The sequence below is a fragment of the Pelophylax lessonae genome (genome assembly GCF_965119305.1).
Source record: "Pelophylax lessonae genome assembly, chromosome: 3".
Lineage (NCBI taxonomy): Eukaryota > Metazoa > Chordata > Amphibia > Anura > Ranidae > Pelophylax > Pelophylax lessonae.
In genome coordinates, this window is record NC_138770.1 from 260,778,473 (window position 1) to 260,793,103 (window position 14,631).

Sequence of the window (14,631 nt, forward strand, 5' to 3'; positions counted from 1 at the left end):
CACCCTACTAGGCCTATTCACATGGGGCAGTGGGATCCAGAGACTCCCTTTTTTAAAGGGGACTTCCAGATTCCTATAAACCCTTTGCCAGCAGACCCCCACAACAATCGCCCAGGGTTGTCGGGAAGAGGCCTTTGTCTCCATCAACATGGGGACAAGGTGCTTTAGGGTTGGGGGGGCAGAGCCCTCCTGCCCCAAAGCACCCGCCCCCCCCCCCCCCCCCATGTTGAGGGCATGTGGCCTGGTATGGTCCAGGAAGGGGCACTCACTCTCCCCCCCCCTTTCCTGACCTGCCGGGCTGCATGCTTGGATAACGGTTTGGTATGGATTTTGGAGGGACCCCATGCCATTTTTGTTTTTGGCGTGGTCTGTGGGGCTGCCCCTCAAAAACCATACCCTTCGGTCTGGTATGGTTTTGGGGGGACCCCACACCATTTTTTTTACCCTTTTAAGTGGGGTTCCCTTTCAAGATTCATACCAGACTCAAAAGGTATGGTATGGATCGGGGGGGACCCCACGCCACTTTTGTTTTACATTTTGGCCTGGGGTTCCCCTTCAAGATCCTCAGAGCACAAATTGCATGTCACAAGTTGGATCAGATCAGACTTGGATGCGACTTTCATTCAAATCAATGGGCTGAAAGTCTGTTCAGTTAAAACAGCTTATATAGGGAACCATTGATTTTGACTTGTTAAAAAAAATAAATGCTTGACACAGCCTAATACAGCGTTAAGCCGCGTTTAGCCACGTCAGCCGTTTTTACAGCTGTAATGCTGGTCTTCAGAATGTGCTGGCCCTGGGTTTTTTTTTGAAGCTTCAAATGAACTATGCCACTTACAGCTTCTAAAAGCCTATGTGTGTATAGAAACATAGAATAACATGGCGAGGCGTTTTTAGGCTGCAAAAAAAAAAAAACGTTTGACGCAGTGCATGATGACTTAGTGTGAAATGTGGCTTCCCTTTATTCCTATTTTTATATAGTCAAGCTTTATTGCACTCTGGTTTTGAGGATATTTGTTTGTTTTTATATTTTATATTTGTGTATTTTTAGTACCAATTCTTCTAAAGCCCGATACACACGCATCGAAAATTTGCAGGGAATTTTCGGCCAACGTCCGATCTGCCGATTTTCGGCTTGTCATTTTACCTTTTCAAAAAAAAAAAAAAGAAAAAGTAAACCACCAGAAGTTGAACTAAAGCAGGGTATATACACTATGTTACCAAAAGTATTGGGACGCCTGCCTTTACATGCATGTGAACTTTAACCACTTAAGGACCGGAGGATTTGGCTGCTCAATGACCAGGCCCTATTTTGCGATTCGGCACTTCGTTAGTTTAACATACAATTGTGCGGTCATGCGGCGCTGTACCCAAATGAAATTGACGTCCTTTTTTTCCCACAAATAGAGCTTTCTTTTGGTGGTATTTGATCACCTGTACGATTTTTTTTTTCTTTTTGTGCTATAAACAAAAAAAGAGCAACACTTTTGAAAAAATTACAATATTTTTCAAATTCTTTTATATGAAATTCTCAAAAAAAAAATGTGAAAATCAAATTTGTTTTCTGCTACATATTTTTGGTAAAAAAAAATAGCAATAAGCGTATTTTGATTGGTTTGCCCAAAAGTTATTGCGTTTACTAACTATGGGAACGATTTATGTCATTTTTATTTACTTTTTTTACTAGTAATGGCGGCGATCTGCGATTTTTTTTTTTTGTTTTTACGGGACTGCGACATTGTGGCGGACAGATTGGACCCCTAACTGCTATTTTTGACACTTTTGGGAGTACCAGTGACATTACTACAGTAATCAGTGCTAAAAAATATGCACTGTTACTGTAAACATGACACTGGCAGGGAGAGGGTTAACATTACTGGTGATCAGTGGGTTAAATATATCCCTAGGGGCGTGATTCTAACTGTCAGGGGGCATGGCTTGTGAAGTAATCACAGAGACATGCGATCCTATATAGCAGGATCACATAGCCTCTGTGATCACTTCAGGGAGAATGACAGACGGCTGTGTTTACATCAGCCGTCTGTCTTTCTCTCTCAGCTGTGGGAGATGGCGAGTGGCCGGCAGCCATTGGAGCCGCCGGGCACACGCACTGGCTCCCCAGCTGACGAGCGGGGGCTGGAGCGCTCGCCCCCCTAGAGTCTCCTGAGTGAGCGACCTAACATAACGCCACTTTGCCCAGGAGCAACTGCCTGCTGCAGTAAAACTGCTGTGGGCATTCGTTATGTGGTTAAAGGCATCCCAGTATTAGCCTGTAAGGTTCAATATTGAGTTGGGCCCCCCTTTGCAGCTATAACAGCTTCAACTCTTCTGAGAAGGCTGTCCACGAGGTTTAGGAGTCTTGCTTTGTGCACTGGTCCAAATCATTGGGTGGAGGGGTTATGGCGTGGGTTTGTTTTTCAGCTGTTGGCTTTGGCCCCTTAGTTCCAGTGAAGGCAAATTTTAAGGCGTCAGCATACCAAGACATTTTTGACAATTTCATGCTCCCAACTTTGTGGGTACAGTTTGGAGATGGCCCCTTCCTGTTCCAACATGACTGTGCATCAGTGCACAAAGCAAGGTCCATAAAAGGCATGGATGAGCGAGTTTGGGATGGAGGAACTTGACTGGCCTGCACCTCAACCCGATAGAAAATACCTTTGGTATGAATTAGAGTGCAGACTGCGAGCCAGGTCTTCTCTCCAACATCAGTGCCTGACCCCACAAATGCTTTTCTGAAAGAATGGTCAAACATTCCCATAGACACACTCCTAAACCTTGTGGACAGCCTTCCCAGAAGAGTAGCTGCAAAGGGTGGGCCAACTCAATATTGAACCTCCAAACTAGGACCGGGATGCCATTAAAGTTCATGTTTGTGTAAAGGCAGGCGTGTCATTACTTTTGGTAATATAGTGTATGTTGACGTTTTTTTATTTTTTTTTTAGTTCAACCAGCAGGTTAACCACTTGCGGACCCCCCACAGTATATTTACTGTGGCAGGTTGGCTCATACAAGCCATTTACGTACCTGTAAGTCCCAGCAAACGCAGATCGGGAAGACTGTGTTGCCATTCGCTGCAGCACAAGCTGATCAACAGGTCCAAGCCAATGATTTATGGCCAGCACTAGCTGATCAGCTCAGAGAATGTCAGAAGAGAGCCCTGTGTCATTAAACAACACAGGGCTTTATTTGTACAGCAGAGATGTGCCGTTTCTTTTTCAAAACCGGCACACTGCTTAGTAAAACACTCACACTAAACACTGTTAAGCACACATTTAACCCCTTAATCACCCTAGATGTTAACTCCTTCCCAGCCAGTGTCATTAGTACAGTGATAGTGTATATTTTTAGCATAGATCACTGTATTAGTGTCACTGGAGATGTCAATGTCAGTTAGCCCCACCCCCAGCGTCAATTAGTTTTAGATTGCCTGCCGCACTATCGCAGTCCCGCTATAAGTTGCTGATCACCACCATTAGTAGTATAAAAAAAAAAAAAAATTTCCAGTATCTATACCATAGTTTGTATAACTTTCACACAAACAAATCAATATATACTTATTGGGATTTTTTTTTTAACCAAAGACATGTAGCAGATTACATTTTGGCCAAAATGTTTGAATATGAAATATTGTTTTATTGCATTTGCTATATAATTTTTGTTTATATTGAAAAAAATCCAGTTGTGATCAAATACCACCAAAAGAAAGCTCTATTTGTGTGAAAAAAAATGATATACATTTTTTTGGCGTACAGCATTTTATGATCGAGCAATCGCCAGTTAAAATAGCAAAGTGCAAATTGCAAAAAAATGGCCAGGTCATGAAGGGGTAAAAAATTGTAAAACAAAAAAAAAAAAAAACCCTTGCCCGCCATAATACATTGCAACCATTGTATGCAAGCGCTGATTGTATTCTCGTTTTCTAGCATGACTGTTCGACTTTTGGTACATGTATACCCAGATTTACACTATAAGGGCTTTTTACATATACGCATTACCACATGTTAACACACAAGTATATGTGTATTGTAATCCACTACTATTAATTTTCAATGGCACCGCTACATGTATATACAGTAAGTGAAAATGCACCTGCATTATAGCACACCAAAATGCATAGACGTGTCAGTAATTATTACAGACTGGAAAAGCTGTTAATTATAGTTGATCATGCTTTTATTAATGGAGAAACATTACCAATCGTAGCTTTTACCACATGTGCATATGTAACATCTATTGCCCATGGATGGTGAAACGAACATTGCGGAGTAACGAAACATACAACATGTTCAAGGATGGAGCAATGTCTCATTAACCTTTCATTTCTGATGAGGCATCTGTACATGTATTTTTTTGGTTATTTTTATGATCATTAATATTTTATGTTACAAACCCTTCACCATTCAAGGCCATGACTATAGCGTATGTCAAATGGAATGACAAGAAAAAAGCTGACATATTTTGATTTTGATTGGCTGGACACCGAGAGCTCCTCCAAAAATGTGACTGTTTATTCTGTTTATAACGATTCTACATCTCGACCTCTTACATCACTCAGATCTGGATTCGTCACCTTTCCCATAAACAGAATTGATCCTAGAGGAGAAAACCATACATTAGAAAGCAATGATATTTGACAGGATGATCATGAAAGAATGGCAAACAATAAACAACTGTGTTTGTTTCGAATTATAGATAATCGTTCCATTGAAATATGGTTGTGGAGATTACTATAATGAATTGTTGTGTCTCTCATCAAGAACAGGGGTTCAATAGAATTGGGGGTTCATTATTCACAGACACTGAAAATTGATGTTATTTTCAGTTTCATGAAATTCCTGCATGTGCAAGGAAGATATAGATCTTAAATTAATTTCACATATTTAAGAGGTCACACAGCACTGGCTGTTCCATGAAATAATACATTAACCTGATCCTCCTCCCGTCACACTTTCCAGCATGAATGCAGCAGAAAGCATGAGATATCACTCTCAGTTATGATGGCCATTACCTTTTACAGACAATAAATCAGCTTCTGTGGTCTATTTTGGCAATGAAAGTTGCAGGTGACATTGTCATACATCATAAATTTTTCTCAATTGAGGAATTCATGAGCATGCTGCTGTAGTAGGCAATCCATTATGGCCTATAATTGTGCACAGAAGCAACTATAATGCTAATATTTATTTTAAAATATAAAAATCAATGGAATATAACATAAACTAAACAACATACTGTACAAAATAAGGACTCAACCTGTGTATATAACACAATCTTAAAAAGGGAATGGGCCTTTAATATAAGGCTGAAAAATAAATCCACTTTGTGTGCACCAAATGCCTTTGCAAACCTGATTATTACATTGTATAAGTAGAGGTGACATTATCACTGTGCTACACCTACAGTAGCTTGTGCAGAGAGTAGAGCTGTTTGAAAGACCCAACAGGTCCACCCCCTACAGGCTGCCTGCGGAAAATCAAAGTAGGGGGGTAAGCCTAGTACACACGCAACGAATTTCCGCCGATTGGTCGTCCGTCTTTTGTCCAGAGTTGTGTTTTGTTGGTTGGAATGTGCCTAGACTGCACACGAATTTTCTCGCACGACAAAATTCTACTTCAGAAGTGATGTCATGTGTTGGTTTGCTTTCTTTGTGTTCTTTCTTCTCTGAGCATGCCCAGTCTTGCTCATAAGATTTTTCCCTGTCGAAATCTGTACTGACTGCACGAAAATTGGACGTGTTTTGACGGAGGACAAAAATTTTATAGCCTGCACACCAGAATTTTTTCGGCCGAAAAGTTGGAGTCGGTTGTCGGAAGCATCATACTAACAAGCCGAAAATCAGCAGGTCGGTCGTCGGACGAAAATTCCCGGCCGAATTTCGACGCGTGTGTACGAGGCTTTAGATACAAGACCAGTCACCTTGCGCAAGGAGAGAGAGCAGCAGTGACTGGACTTAAAACACAAAACACGCCAAAATTCCAATATGAAAATACATGCTTCTTGTATAAAGATATCATTTGTTTATCCCGGAGTTCAGCTATATGGTATGTAAAACCTTGGTTTACAAGTATTGCAGTTTATGAGCGTTTTGAAAGACGAGCAAAGTTTTTTTTAAATTGTTGCCTTGATTTGCGAGCACTGTCTTGATATACGAGCAACATATAAGCAGTAGTTTTAATGTTAAAAAGAAGAATAAAACCAAAAACACAACACGATGGAATCCTACAAGGTTAAAAACCACCTAGACATATTGAACATATTGAACGGTGGGGGAGAAGTTCCACTGTTTGAAACTAAAAGAAAAAATATTCGACCTAAAGACGGATGTTGCTCAACCCCCACCCACATGTATAAATGCATGTGCAAAGAAGAGGGACTCTTGCGTCTGTTGGGGTCCTAATAACGTCATTGAATGAAGAAAAATCGGGAGATATCAAGAGAGGGCATGAAATAGTGGTAAAACTGAAAAATGGAATGCTGTCCCCATTTACATAGAAATAAATTGACCTTAATTGCACAAAACATTAAAAACATGAATGACATGACAAAAACTCTAAGCTCCGCTACACGTACTCCCAGACATTCCAGTATTTCTTTGGATAAATTAGGTTGGTTTGACAACATAGGTAATTTCTATCTGTTGTATCTCACTAGTGGGAATGGGTGGCCATCCATATAGAATATATGGAATATATAGAATATAGATAAAGGAAAGTTCATCCAATTGGCAGCTGTGGGGCAATTAACTTGTATGAATCCTGGAGAAAATGGCAGATTTCTTACATAGTATCGGTAATGATGTACGTACAGTTCTTCGTTAACCACTAAGCCCCGGAGGATTTGGTTGCTAAACGACCAGGGGGTATTTTGCGATTCGGCACTGCGTGACTTTAACGGACAATTGCGCGGTCGTGCAACGCTGTACCTAAAGGAATTTGACGTCCTTTTTTTCCCACAAACAGAGCTTTCTTTTGGTGGTATTTGATCACCTGTGCTATTTTTACTTTTTGCGCTATAAACAAAAAAAGAGCGTAAATTTTGCAAAAATAACAATATTTTTCACATTTTTTTATATGAAATTCCCCAAAAAAAAAAATGTAAAAATCAAAATTTTTTAAAATTTTCATCCAATTTTGTTTTATGCTACATATGTTTGGTAAAAAAAATCGCAAAAAGCGTATTTTGATTGGTTTGCGCAAAAGTTATCGCGTTTACTAACAAATGGAAAGATTTTTGTCATTTTTGTTGTTTTTTTTTTTTAACGCGTAATGGCGGCGATCTGCGATTTATTTTTGCGGTACTGCGACATTGTGGCGGACAGATCGGACCCTTGACTGACATTTTTGACACTTTTGGGGGTACCAGTGACATTTCTACAGTAATCAGTGCTATACATATGCACTGTTACTGTAAAAATACACTGGTAGTGAAGGGGTTAACTTTATTTGAGAGGGAGGGGCTGTGTGTGTCCCTAGTGGCGTGATTCTTACTGTGATTGGCTGTGGCTTGAGGTGTAAGGACACTGATCAACGGTTCTACATAGTAGAACCGTATGATCAGTGTTTTTACACCAAGGAGAATGACAGGCAGCTTGTTTACACAAGCCGCCTGACTTTCTCCCTCTCCCCCGACGATCGCCGAGTGACCGGCGGACATTGGGTTCGCCGGTCACACGCGGGGGGGGTCCGTGACCGCGCGGGAGCGGGATCGCGCCTCCACGGGCGCGCGCTCGCTCCCCAGACCCTCTCAGGCTAGTGACGTTAATTAACGTCACTCTGCTTGGCCGGGGCTGACCGCCGCAGTAAATTTACTTGCGGCGGTCGGCAAGCGGTTAAAGAAACGACTTGTAAAGAAACAAACATAGGTTGCCACATTGGTATGCATGCCTTGTTCCCCAGCCGCTGCAATAAATTGTAGGGGAGGATTGGTCATTCTGATAAACAGACGTATATAGTCCAATCACGTTGATTGATCCATTCCAAGATAACACAAAAGAAAAATTGAATGGTGGACTTGTGAACAGTGGTTGGAACACCTGTGGTCCAGAGGAGGTAAAGTAAACCTATAGAGAGTTCTCCAATAAAGATCTGTGGAACTGTTCAGAGAACAGAAAAAAGCACTGACTTTCTAGTAGAAGTCAATTTTTATATAATATCCATGAGTTTAGGCACCTTTCACACTTGTACAACCTGAAAGTCGGGCGAGTTTGACGCAACTTTAAGCAATGCCTGTGTAATCTTGAGGTCTATGGACCTCAAGTCATATCAAAGTCGGACCAAAGTAGTGCAGGGACTACTTTGAAGTCGCTGCGACTTAACGTTGCACAGATATGAATAGTACTCATTGGAAATCATGGGGTACAACTTGGCATGCGACCTTGCATTTTGCACAAGTGTAATAGGGGCTTTAAGGTGATTGTAAAGTCTTGTTTTTTTTTTTTTTATAATAAACATGTTATACTTACCTCCTCTGTGCAGTTGGTTTTGCACAGAGTGGCCTGGATCCTCCTCTTCTTGGATCCCTTTTCTATGCTCCTGGCCCCTCCCTCCTTTTGAGTGCCCCCACAGCAAACAGCTTGCTGTGGGGGCACCCGAGTCCCAGCTCCCTGTGTCCATTCAGACACAGAGCCACAACCTGGTTCCGCCCCCCTCTCTCTCCTGATTGGCTGACTGACTTTGATTGACAGCAGCGGGAGCCGCGCTGCTGTCTCAGCCAATAAGGAGGGGAGTCCAGGGCAGCTGAGACACTCCTGCAACATTGCTGGATAGAGATAGGCTCAGGTAAGTATTAGAGAGGCTGGGGGGGGGGGGGAGGCTGCTGCACACAGGAGGTTTTTTTTATCTTAATGCATAGAATGCATTATTTAAAAAAAAAACGTTCTGACTTTACAATCCCTTTAGGGACATCTGGGGAGAGAGCTTAAAGCCTAAAAAGGCAACACTAGGTAACTTCATTGACATCCTGCCTTCACTGAAAGCCCAAATCCAGCTTGGACAAAGAATAAAAATGTTTAGCCCCCCACCAGCTAATTTGAATAAAAGAAAAAAATACAAATGCAGCTCCAGCTGGTATACTCACCCAATATATAGTGCTGTCCCCTGAACACTGATCCAGTGATAAGTTACCACTACTCTTCTGAGCTGAATGATACCCAGCTAATTTAACACACTTTTTGTGAGCCCAAGGTTTCACCGTCTCAGCTCTGAGATTACAGGTGACTGCTGCAGAGAGTGATGCTATATCATTATGTGGAAGTTCTCCCTGCACATTTAAGATGAAAGCCCAGTTTGGCTTTAACATTATTATAAGACACTAAAGTTCCTTTTAAAGCTGAATTCCAGGAATTTGAATCCTTTGTAAAAAATAAAGATACACTACCAGTTAGGTCCAACGAGGTGCATGACATCTCCTAGGCTTGGCTCTATTATTTATAGCTGGCAGCATTGTAGTACCCCTAGAAGACAGCTATTGCTGTACTTCTGGGAGAGCTCTACATCTTGAACAGGAGAGTCCCTGCAGCTGCTATGCATGCTCCTCCCTTCCTCCTGCCCAATCACAGAAGCCTTGGTATTATGCAAACACATTCTCAAAATACAAAGGCTTCTGTGAATAGGCAGCAGAGGGGAGGGGAAGGTAAAGCTGCACTGGGTGTTTCTCTCCTCTCGGATCCGCTGAGTGTCGCTCCGGCAGAACAATAAACCTGTCAAATGTAAATAACAGAAATAAGCTCAGAAACTGTCATGCAGCTCCTTGGACTTAACGCATAGGCAGGACATAGACAATGCAATTTTCTTTCCTGTAACCACAGGGGGCCTTACCTGCCAGAAGAAAACAGTGAGTATTGCTAGCGGCTATAATCGCATGTAAAAATCTGGAATGCTGGTTGTACCCATGTCAACTGATGGATCAACTTGGGTACAAACAGCCTGCCCATAGATGGTTCTAATCTTGGCTGGTCCCTGCTGGAATAATAGCCGGGATTCAAACCATCTCTTACAAGCTATAGTGTGCCTTCACTTTTTACAAAGTGGCTGAATTTTTGGAATTCAGCTTAAAATCTGTGTTTGAAATTATCTTAGCATGCAAGACTTTACTGATATACTTAATTTAATCTAAGTAAACAGACTAGATATTCTGCTCAAATGGTGTGGAGACAAACACATGCATTTTTGTTATTCATGCACAGTGAACTGTGTCTTGGCCAATAATAAAATCTGATGTGTGATTTTGAGTGACAAATGAATACTATGCACTGTCAGCCTTAAAGTAAATCATTTTATTTGCCGTTGTCATCTGTTGAGCCATTAACTAGATCAGATGTCACAATAGCGCATAGCAAATGAAGTTAAGCAACAGCCTTTGCCATTGTTTATTCAGTTAATGTTTTAAAGTAATGGACTAACTTGATTAGAACTTGGATTTATGAAGAACACAGTATTTAAAAGATTTAGTATTTTTTAAGGTCAACTCACCTGATGTATTGTGCCGAATAAAAAACAGGAAAGGACGATCAGCTACAAATCTGTGATTGGTAAGGCTCATTGCAGCTACCTGCATCCCTGAAAAAGGCAGTATTAACATATTAGCTTTTCTATTCAGTTTTCTAGGCAAGAGATTCTAAACTTTATTGAAGATCGTACCTCCTAAAAGCCAGTGTTTTATCCCTTAACATTACCAGCACCCGCTAAATATGTGCAAATGTTTTACCAGCAAAATATTATGATTTTAAAGCCCTATTCGTAGCTGACTGTTTTGTTGCGCAAAGCTTCAAAACAATGAACATCCAAAATCCCATGTATTTCAATAGTAGATGTTCACATGTGAGCGCTCAGGTGCCTGTAGCTTTGGCGCCTGATGCTTTAATCACTTCTGGACCGGAAGGATTTGCCCCCTTAATGACCAGGACATTTTTTGCGATTCGGCACTGCGTTACTTTATCGGACAATTGTGTGGTCTTGCAACGCTGTACCTAAATAAAATTGATGTCCTTTTTTTCCCACAAATAGAGGTTTCTTTTGGTGTTATTTGATCACCTCTGCGGTTTTTATTTTTTTGCGCTATAAACAAAAAAATAGCGACAATTCTGAAAAAAAAAAAAAATTCACATTCTGCTATATAACATTCCCAAAAAATGTAAAAATCTAAATTTTTTAACATTTTAGGCCAATTTGTTTTCTGCTACATATTTTTGTAAAAAAAAAAAAAAAATCACAATAAGCGTATTTTGATTGGTTTGCGCAAAAGTTATCGCTTCTAATAACTAGGGGAAAGATTTATTTTTTATTGTTTTTTTTTTTTTTTACTAGTAATGGTGGCGATCTGCGATTTTTAGCGGGACTGCGACATTGGGGCAGACAGATCGGACCCCTAACTGACATTTTTGACACTTTTGGAGGGACCAGTGACATTACTACAGTAATCAGTACTAAACACATGCACTGTTACTGTAATAATGACACTGGCAGGGAAGGGGTTAACACAGTGGGTGATCAAGGGGTTAAATGTAACCCTGGGGGAGTGTTTCTAACTGTATGGGGATTGGTCTTTTGAAGTGATCAAAGACACCTGTGATCCTACATAGAAGGATCACAGGCACTCTGTGATCATTCCAGAGAGAAGAACGGTCAGCTTTGCTTACAACAGCTGACCGTCCTTCTCTCTTAGTGGGGAAGGATCACGGGTGCCCGGCGGCAATCAGAGCCGCCGGCCCCATGCATCGGAGTCCCCTCTGCTGAGTGGGGGCGGAAGCGCCAACCTACAGTTTCATTGCTTCGCGCAGGAGGGGCTGCCTGTGGCAGTAAATCTGCGGTGGGCGGTCCTTAAGTGGTTAAAAGCTACATAAGCTATTTTTAAGGCAGATTTGGGCATTTTTGGCCCCATAGACGTAAATGGGATTTCAGCTTTCACATGCTTTGTCAGGTGTTTTTTTTTTTAGCCTATAAGAACTAGAACCCTCCCTATGGTGCTTTCCATTGGCTAAAACAAAAAGCTGAAGCCTGAATACACATGTAAAACACTTAAATTTCACTTAGAAAACACTTGTATAATTGCACAAAAAAGTGTGAAAACAATCAAAAAATACACCTGAAAAGCGCTCTGCTCGGGTGTGAATGCAGCAATAATGCAGTGATCATAAACCCTTTTATATACCCAGTGAGGTGACTGGCCTCAGGTGATACACATACATTAAACAAATCCTCCTACATTAGTTGTACCTTTTTATCTGCAGTCTCTTCTCCTCCACAACCATTCAAAGTACAGAATTTACATGGCAATTCTCAGCTCCAGAGGCAGAGGGAAGGGATTTTATGTCATACACAGCACAGAGAGTAGAGCAGAGTGTAACCTGAAAGTTGAGTAGAAGAAAGGAACACACCCTTCCCCCTTTTATATAGTCTCCTAAGGAAACATGCACAGTTGAGACAGTTGAGACTGTCAATCACCTTCCGGGACTGTCTGGTGTCAGCATAGACTGTCAGAAGTGACTAATACAGATGGCAGAGAAATGAGACAGGAATCACACTAAGTGCTTTGAACTAAGGCACGTACACACTATAGAAGGATATTCTTTGTTGATTTTTCATTTTTATGGGGATGTTTACAACCACTGTAATTAATAATCATACTTTCATTATATGTATATGTAGAACCCTCTAGTGTGTGCTACTAAAAGTAAGAGTAGGTAAACTATAGTCTGGCCCAGGGATAAACCTGAGTCACTGAATCTGGGTCAGGGTTATTAGAGGCCAGGGCTTGATTACTCATCCTGGCAGCTTTCTGGTGCCTGCCCATTTCTAGAATGTTGGAGAACGTTCTAGAAAATAGTGGGCGGAAATTAGGAGAGGTTGCCTTGAATATTTAGGGGCCTTTAGCCAGTCCCCAGGTTGGGGGTCTGGCAGGGAATTGAGGAGCCCTTAAATAGACATGAGTCATGCCAAAAAGGGAGTCAGGGGAAAGATGGAGAAGCAGTGCTGAGGAGAGACTGTCAGTGGCCCCTGAGGGACCCCTGCTGGGGAGGGGTTTTACCTCAGGCTGGAACTCGGGAGGCTGGCCTGGCAGGATCCCACCACAGAGGCAGTTGGAGAGACCCTAACTGGAGAGGCAGCAGAGAGAGCAAGGAGAGACAGTGAGTAGATCAGCATGGTGCAGGGACAGACAAGGGGAGAGATTGCCAGCTGTAGCAGTGCTCTCTTGAAGACAGCGGTGTGCCATGTCTTCATCCAACCTTTCCCTGGGGAGTCTCCATGTGTGTGTCAGTCAGGGGGAGTGGGAAAAGAAAGCAGCCAGGTGGGCTGGTGGCAGCCATGACCAATGTAGAATAGATGTCACCCCCAAACTCTTTAGGCTGCTTAAAGCCAAAGGCTCCACCCCCATGCCATAAACCTTTCCCTTTACCTAAATAATTGAGACCACACCGTGCTTGGAGTTAATTGGCCACAGCAGCCATTTTATTAACCCTTTTACCTTAAAATTAACATAAGGAGAAAAAACATTCCTTACAAACATAAAACAATCAGTCATTAGGCCTGTTGGTCTTTGAGGCTCCTCCAAATAATTCCAAATCCTGCACTGCGGGACCTGTGCCCTGATAGGCCTCCAGCCGCGTCACCGGCTCGGAGACAAACCACTCCCCGCAGTGCCACCATTTTGAATTCCATTTAAACTGACATTAAATGGAATGCACCATAGGGACCCATACCAACGATGAGTCCCAACCATACCCTTATCCTAAACTGTTCACCTCCCCCGCCAGCAAAGACCAACAAAACGCCCAGCTGCCATGACAATATAAAATTCCCCCAGAAAGGACAGAAAGCACAAAAGACATGAATCAAAATCAACCATAACAGTCCCAGAAATTAGGGAGGGCGGGTGGGAAGCTTCTTCTTCCTTCGTCCGTTGAACTTCCACTGACCTCCAATCTGAGGGGCCACCCCTCCTAACTGTACCTCAACCCCTCCCAAACCTGATACACCAATCCCTGAATACCCCCCAACTCAAAACAATTTAATTTAACTCACACCTGCCCTGTCTCCCCTCTTCACATGGTCATGTCTGCCCTGCGCTATTTTTTTTTTTTTTTCTTTCGCTTCGGGCCTTGCTTGACCAATGTAGAATAGATGTCACCCCCAAACTCTTTAGGCTGCTTAAAGCCAAAGGCTCCACCCCCATGCCATAAACCTTTCCCTTTACCTAAATAATTGAGACCACACCGTGCTTGGAGTTAATTGGCCACAGCAGCCATTTTATTAACCCTTTTACCTTAAAATTAACATAAGGAGAAAAAACATTCCTTACAAACATAAAACAATCAGTCATTAGGCCTGTTGGTCTTTGAGGCTCCTCCAAATAATTCCAAATCCTGCACTGCGGGACCTGTGCCCTGATAGGCCTCCAGCCGCGTCACCGGCTCGGAGACAAACCACTCCCCGCAGTGCCACCATTTTGAATTCCATTTAAACTGACATTAAATGGAATGCACCATAGGGACCCATACCAACGATGAGTCCCAACCATACCCTTATCCTAAACTGTTCACCTCCCCCGCCAGCAAAGACCAACAAAACGCCACCAGCACCCAAGGGTGACACCTTACCCTTGCGTGCCCCTCCAAACCCTCAAGGCTCGCTGGAT

General features: G+C 42.3%; 1 protein-coding gene across 1 annotated transcript in view; it reads right to left on the minus strand.

The window, feature by feature from the left end:
- Positions 1–4,348: 4,348 nt before the first annotated feature.
- The window catches only part of SERPINI2 (serpin family I member 2), a gene marked incomplete at its 5' end in the record, with an annotated part of 95,680 nt that continues 85,397 nt past the window's right edge, over positions 4,349–14,631 (minus strand). Inside the window, 2 exons of the mRNA XM_082252183.1 lie at positions 4,349–4,593; positions 10,470–10,556. Coding sequence (XP_082108309.1) covers positions 4,517–4,593; positions 10,470–10,556 — 164 coding nt within the window. The 3' untranslated portion in view covers positions 4,349–4,516. The remainder of the gene's footprint in view (positions 4,594–10,469; positions 10,557–14,631) is intronic.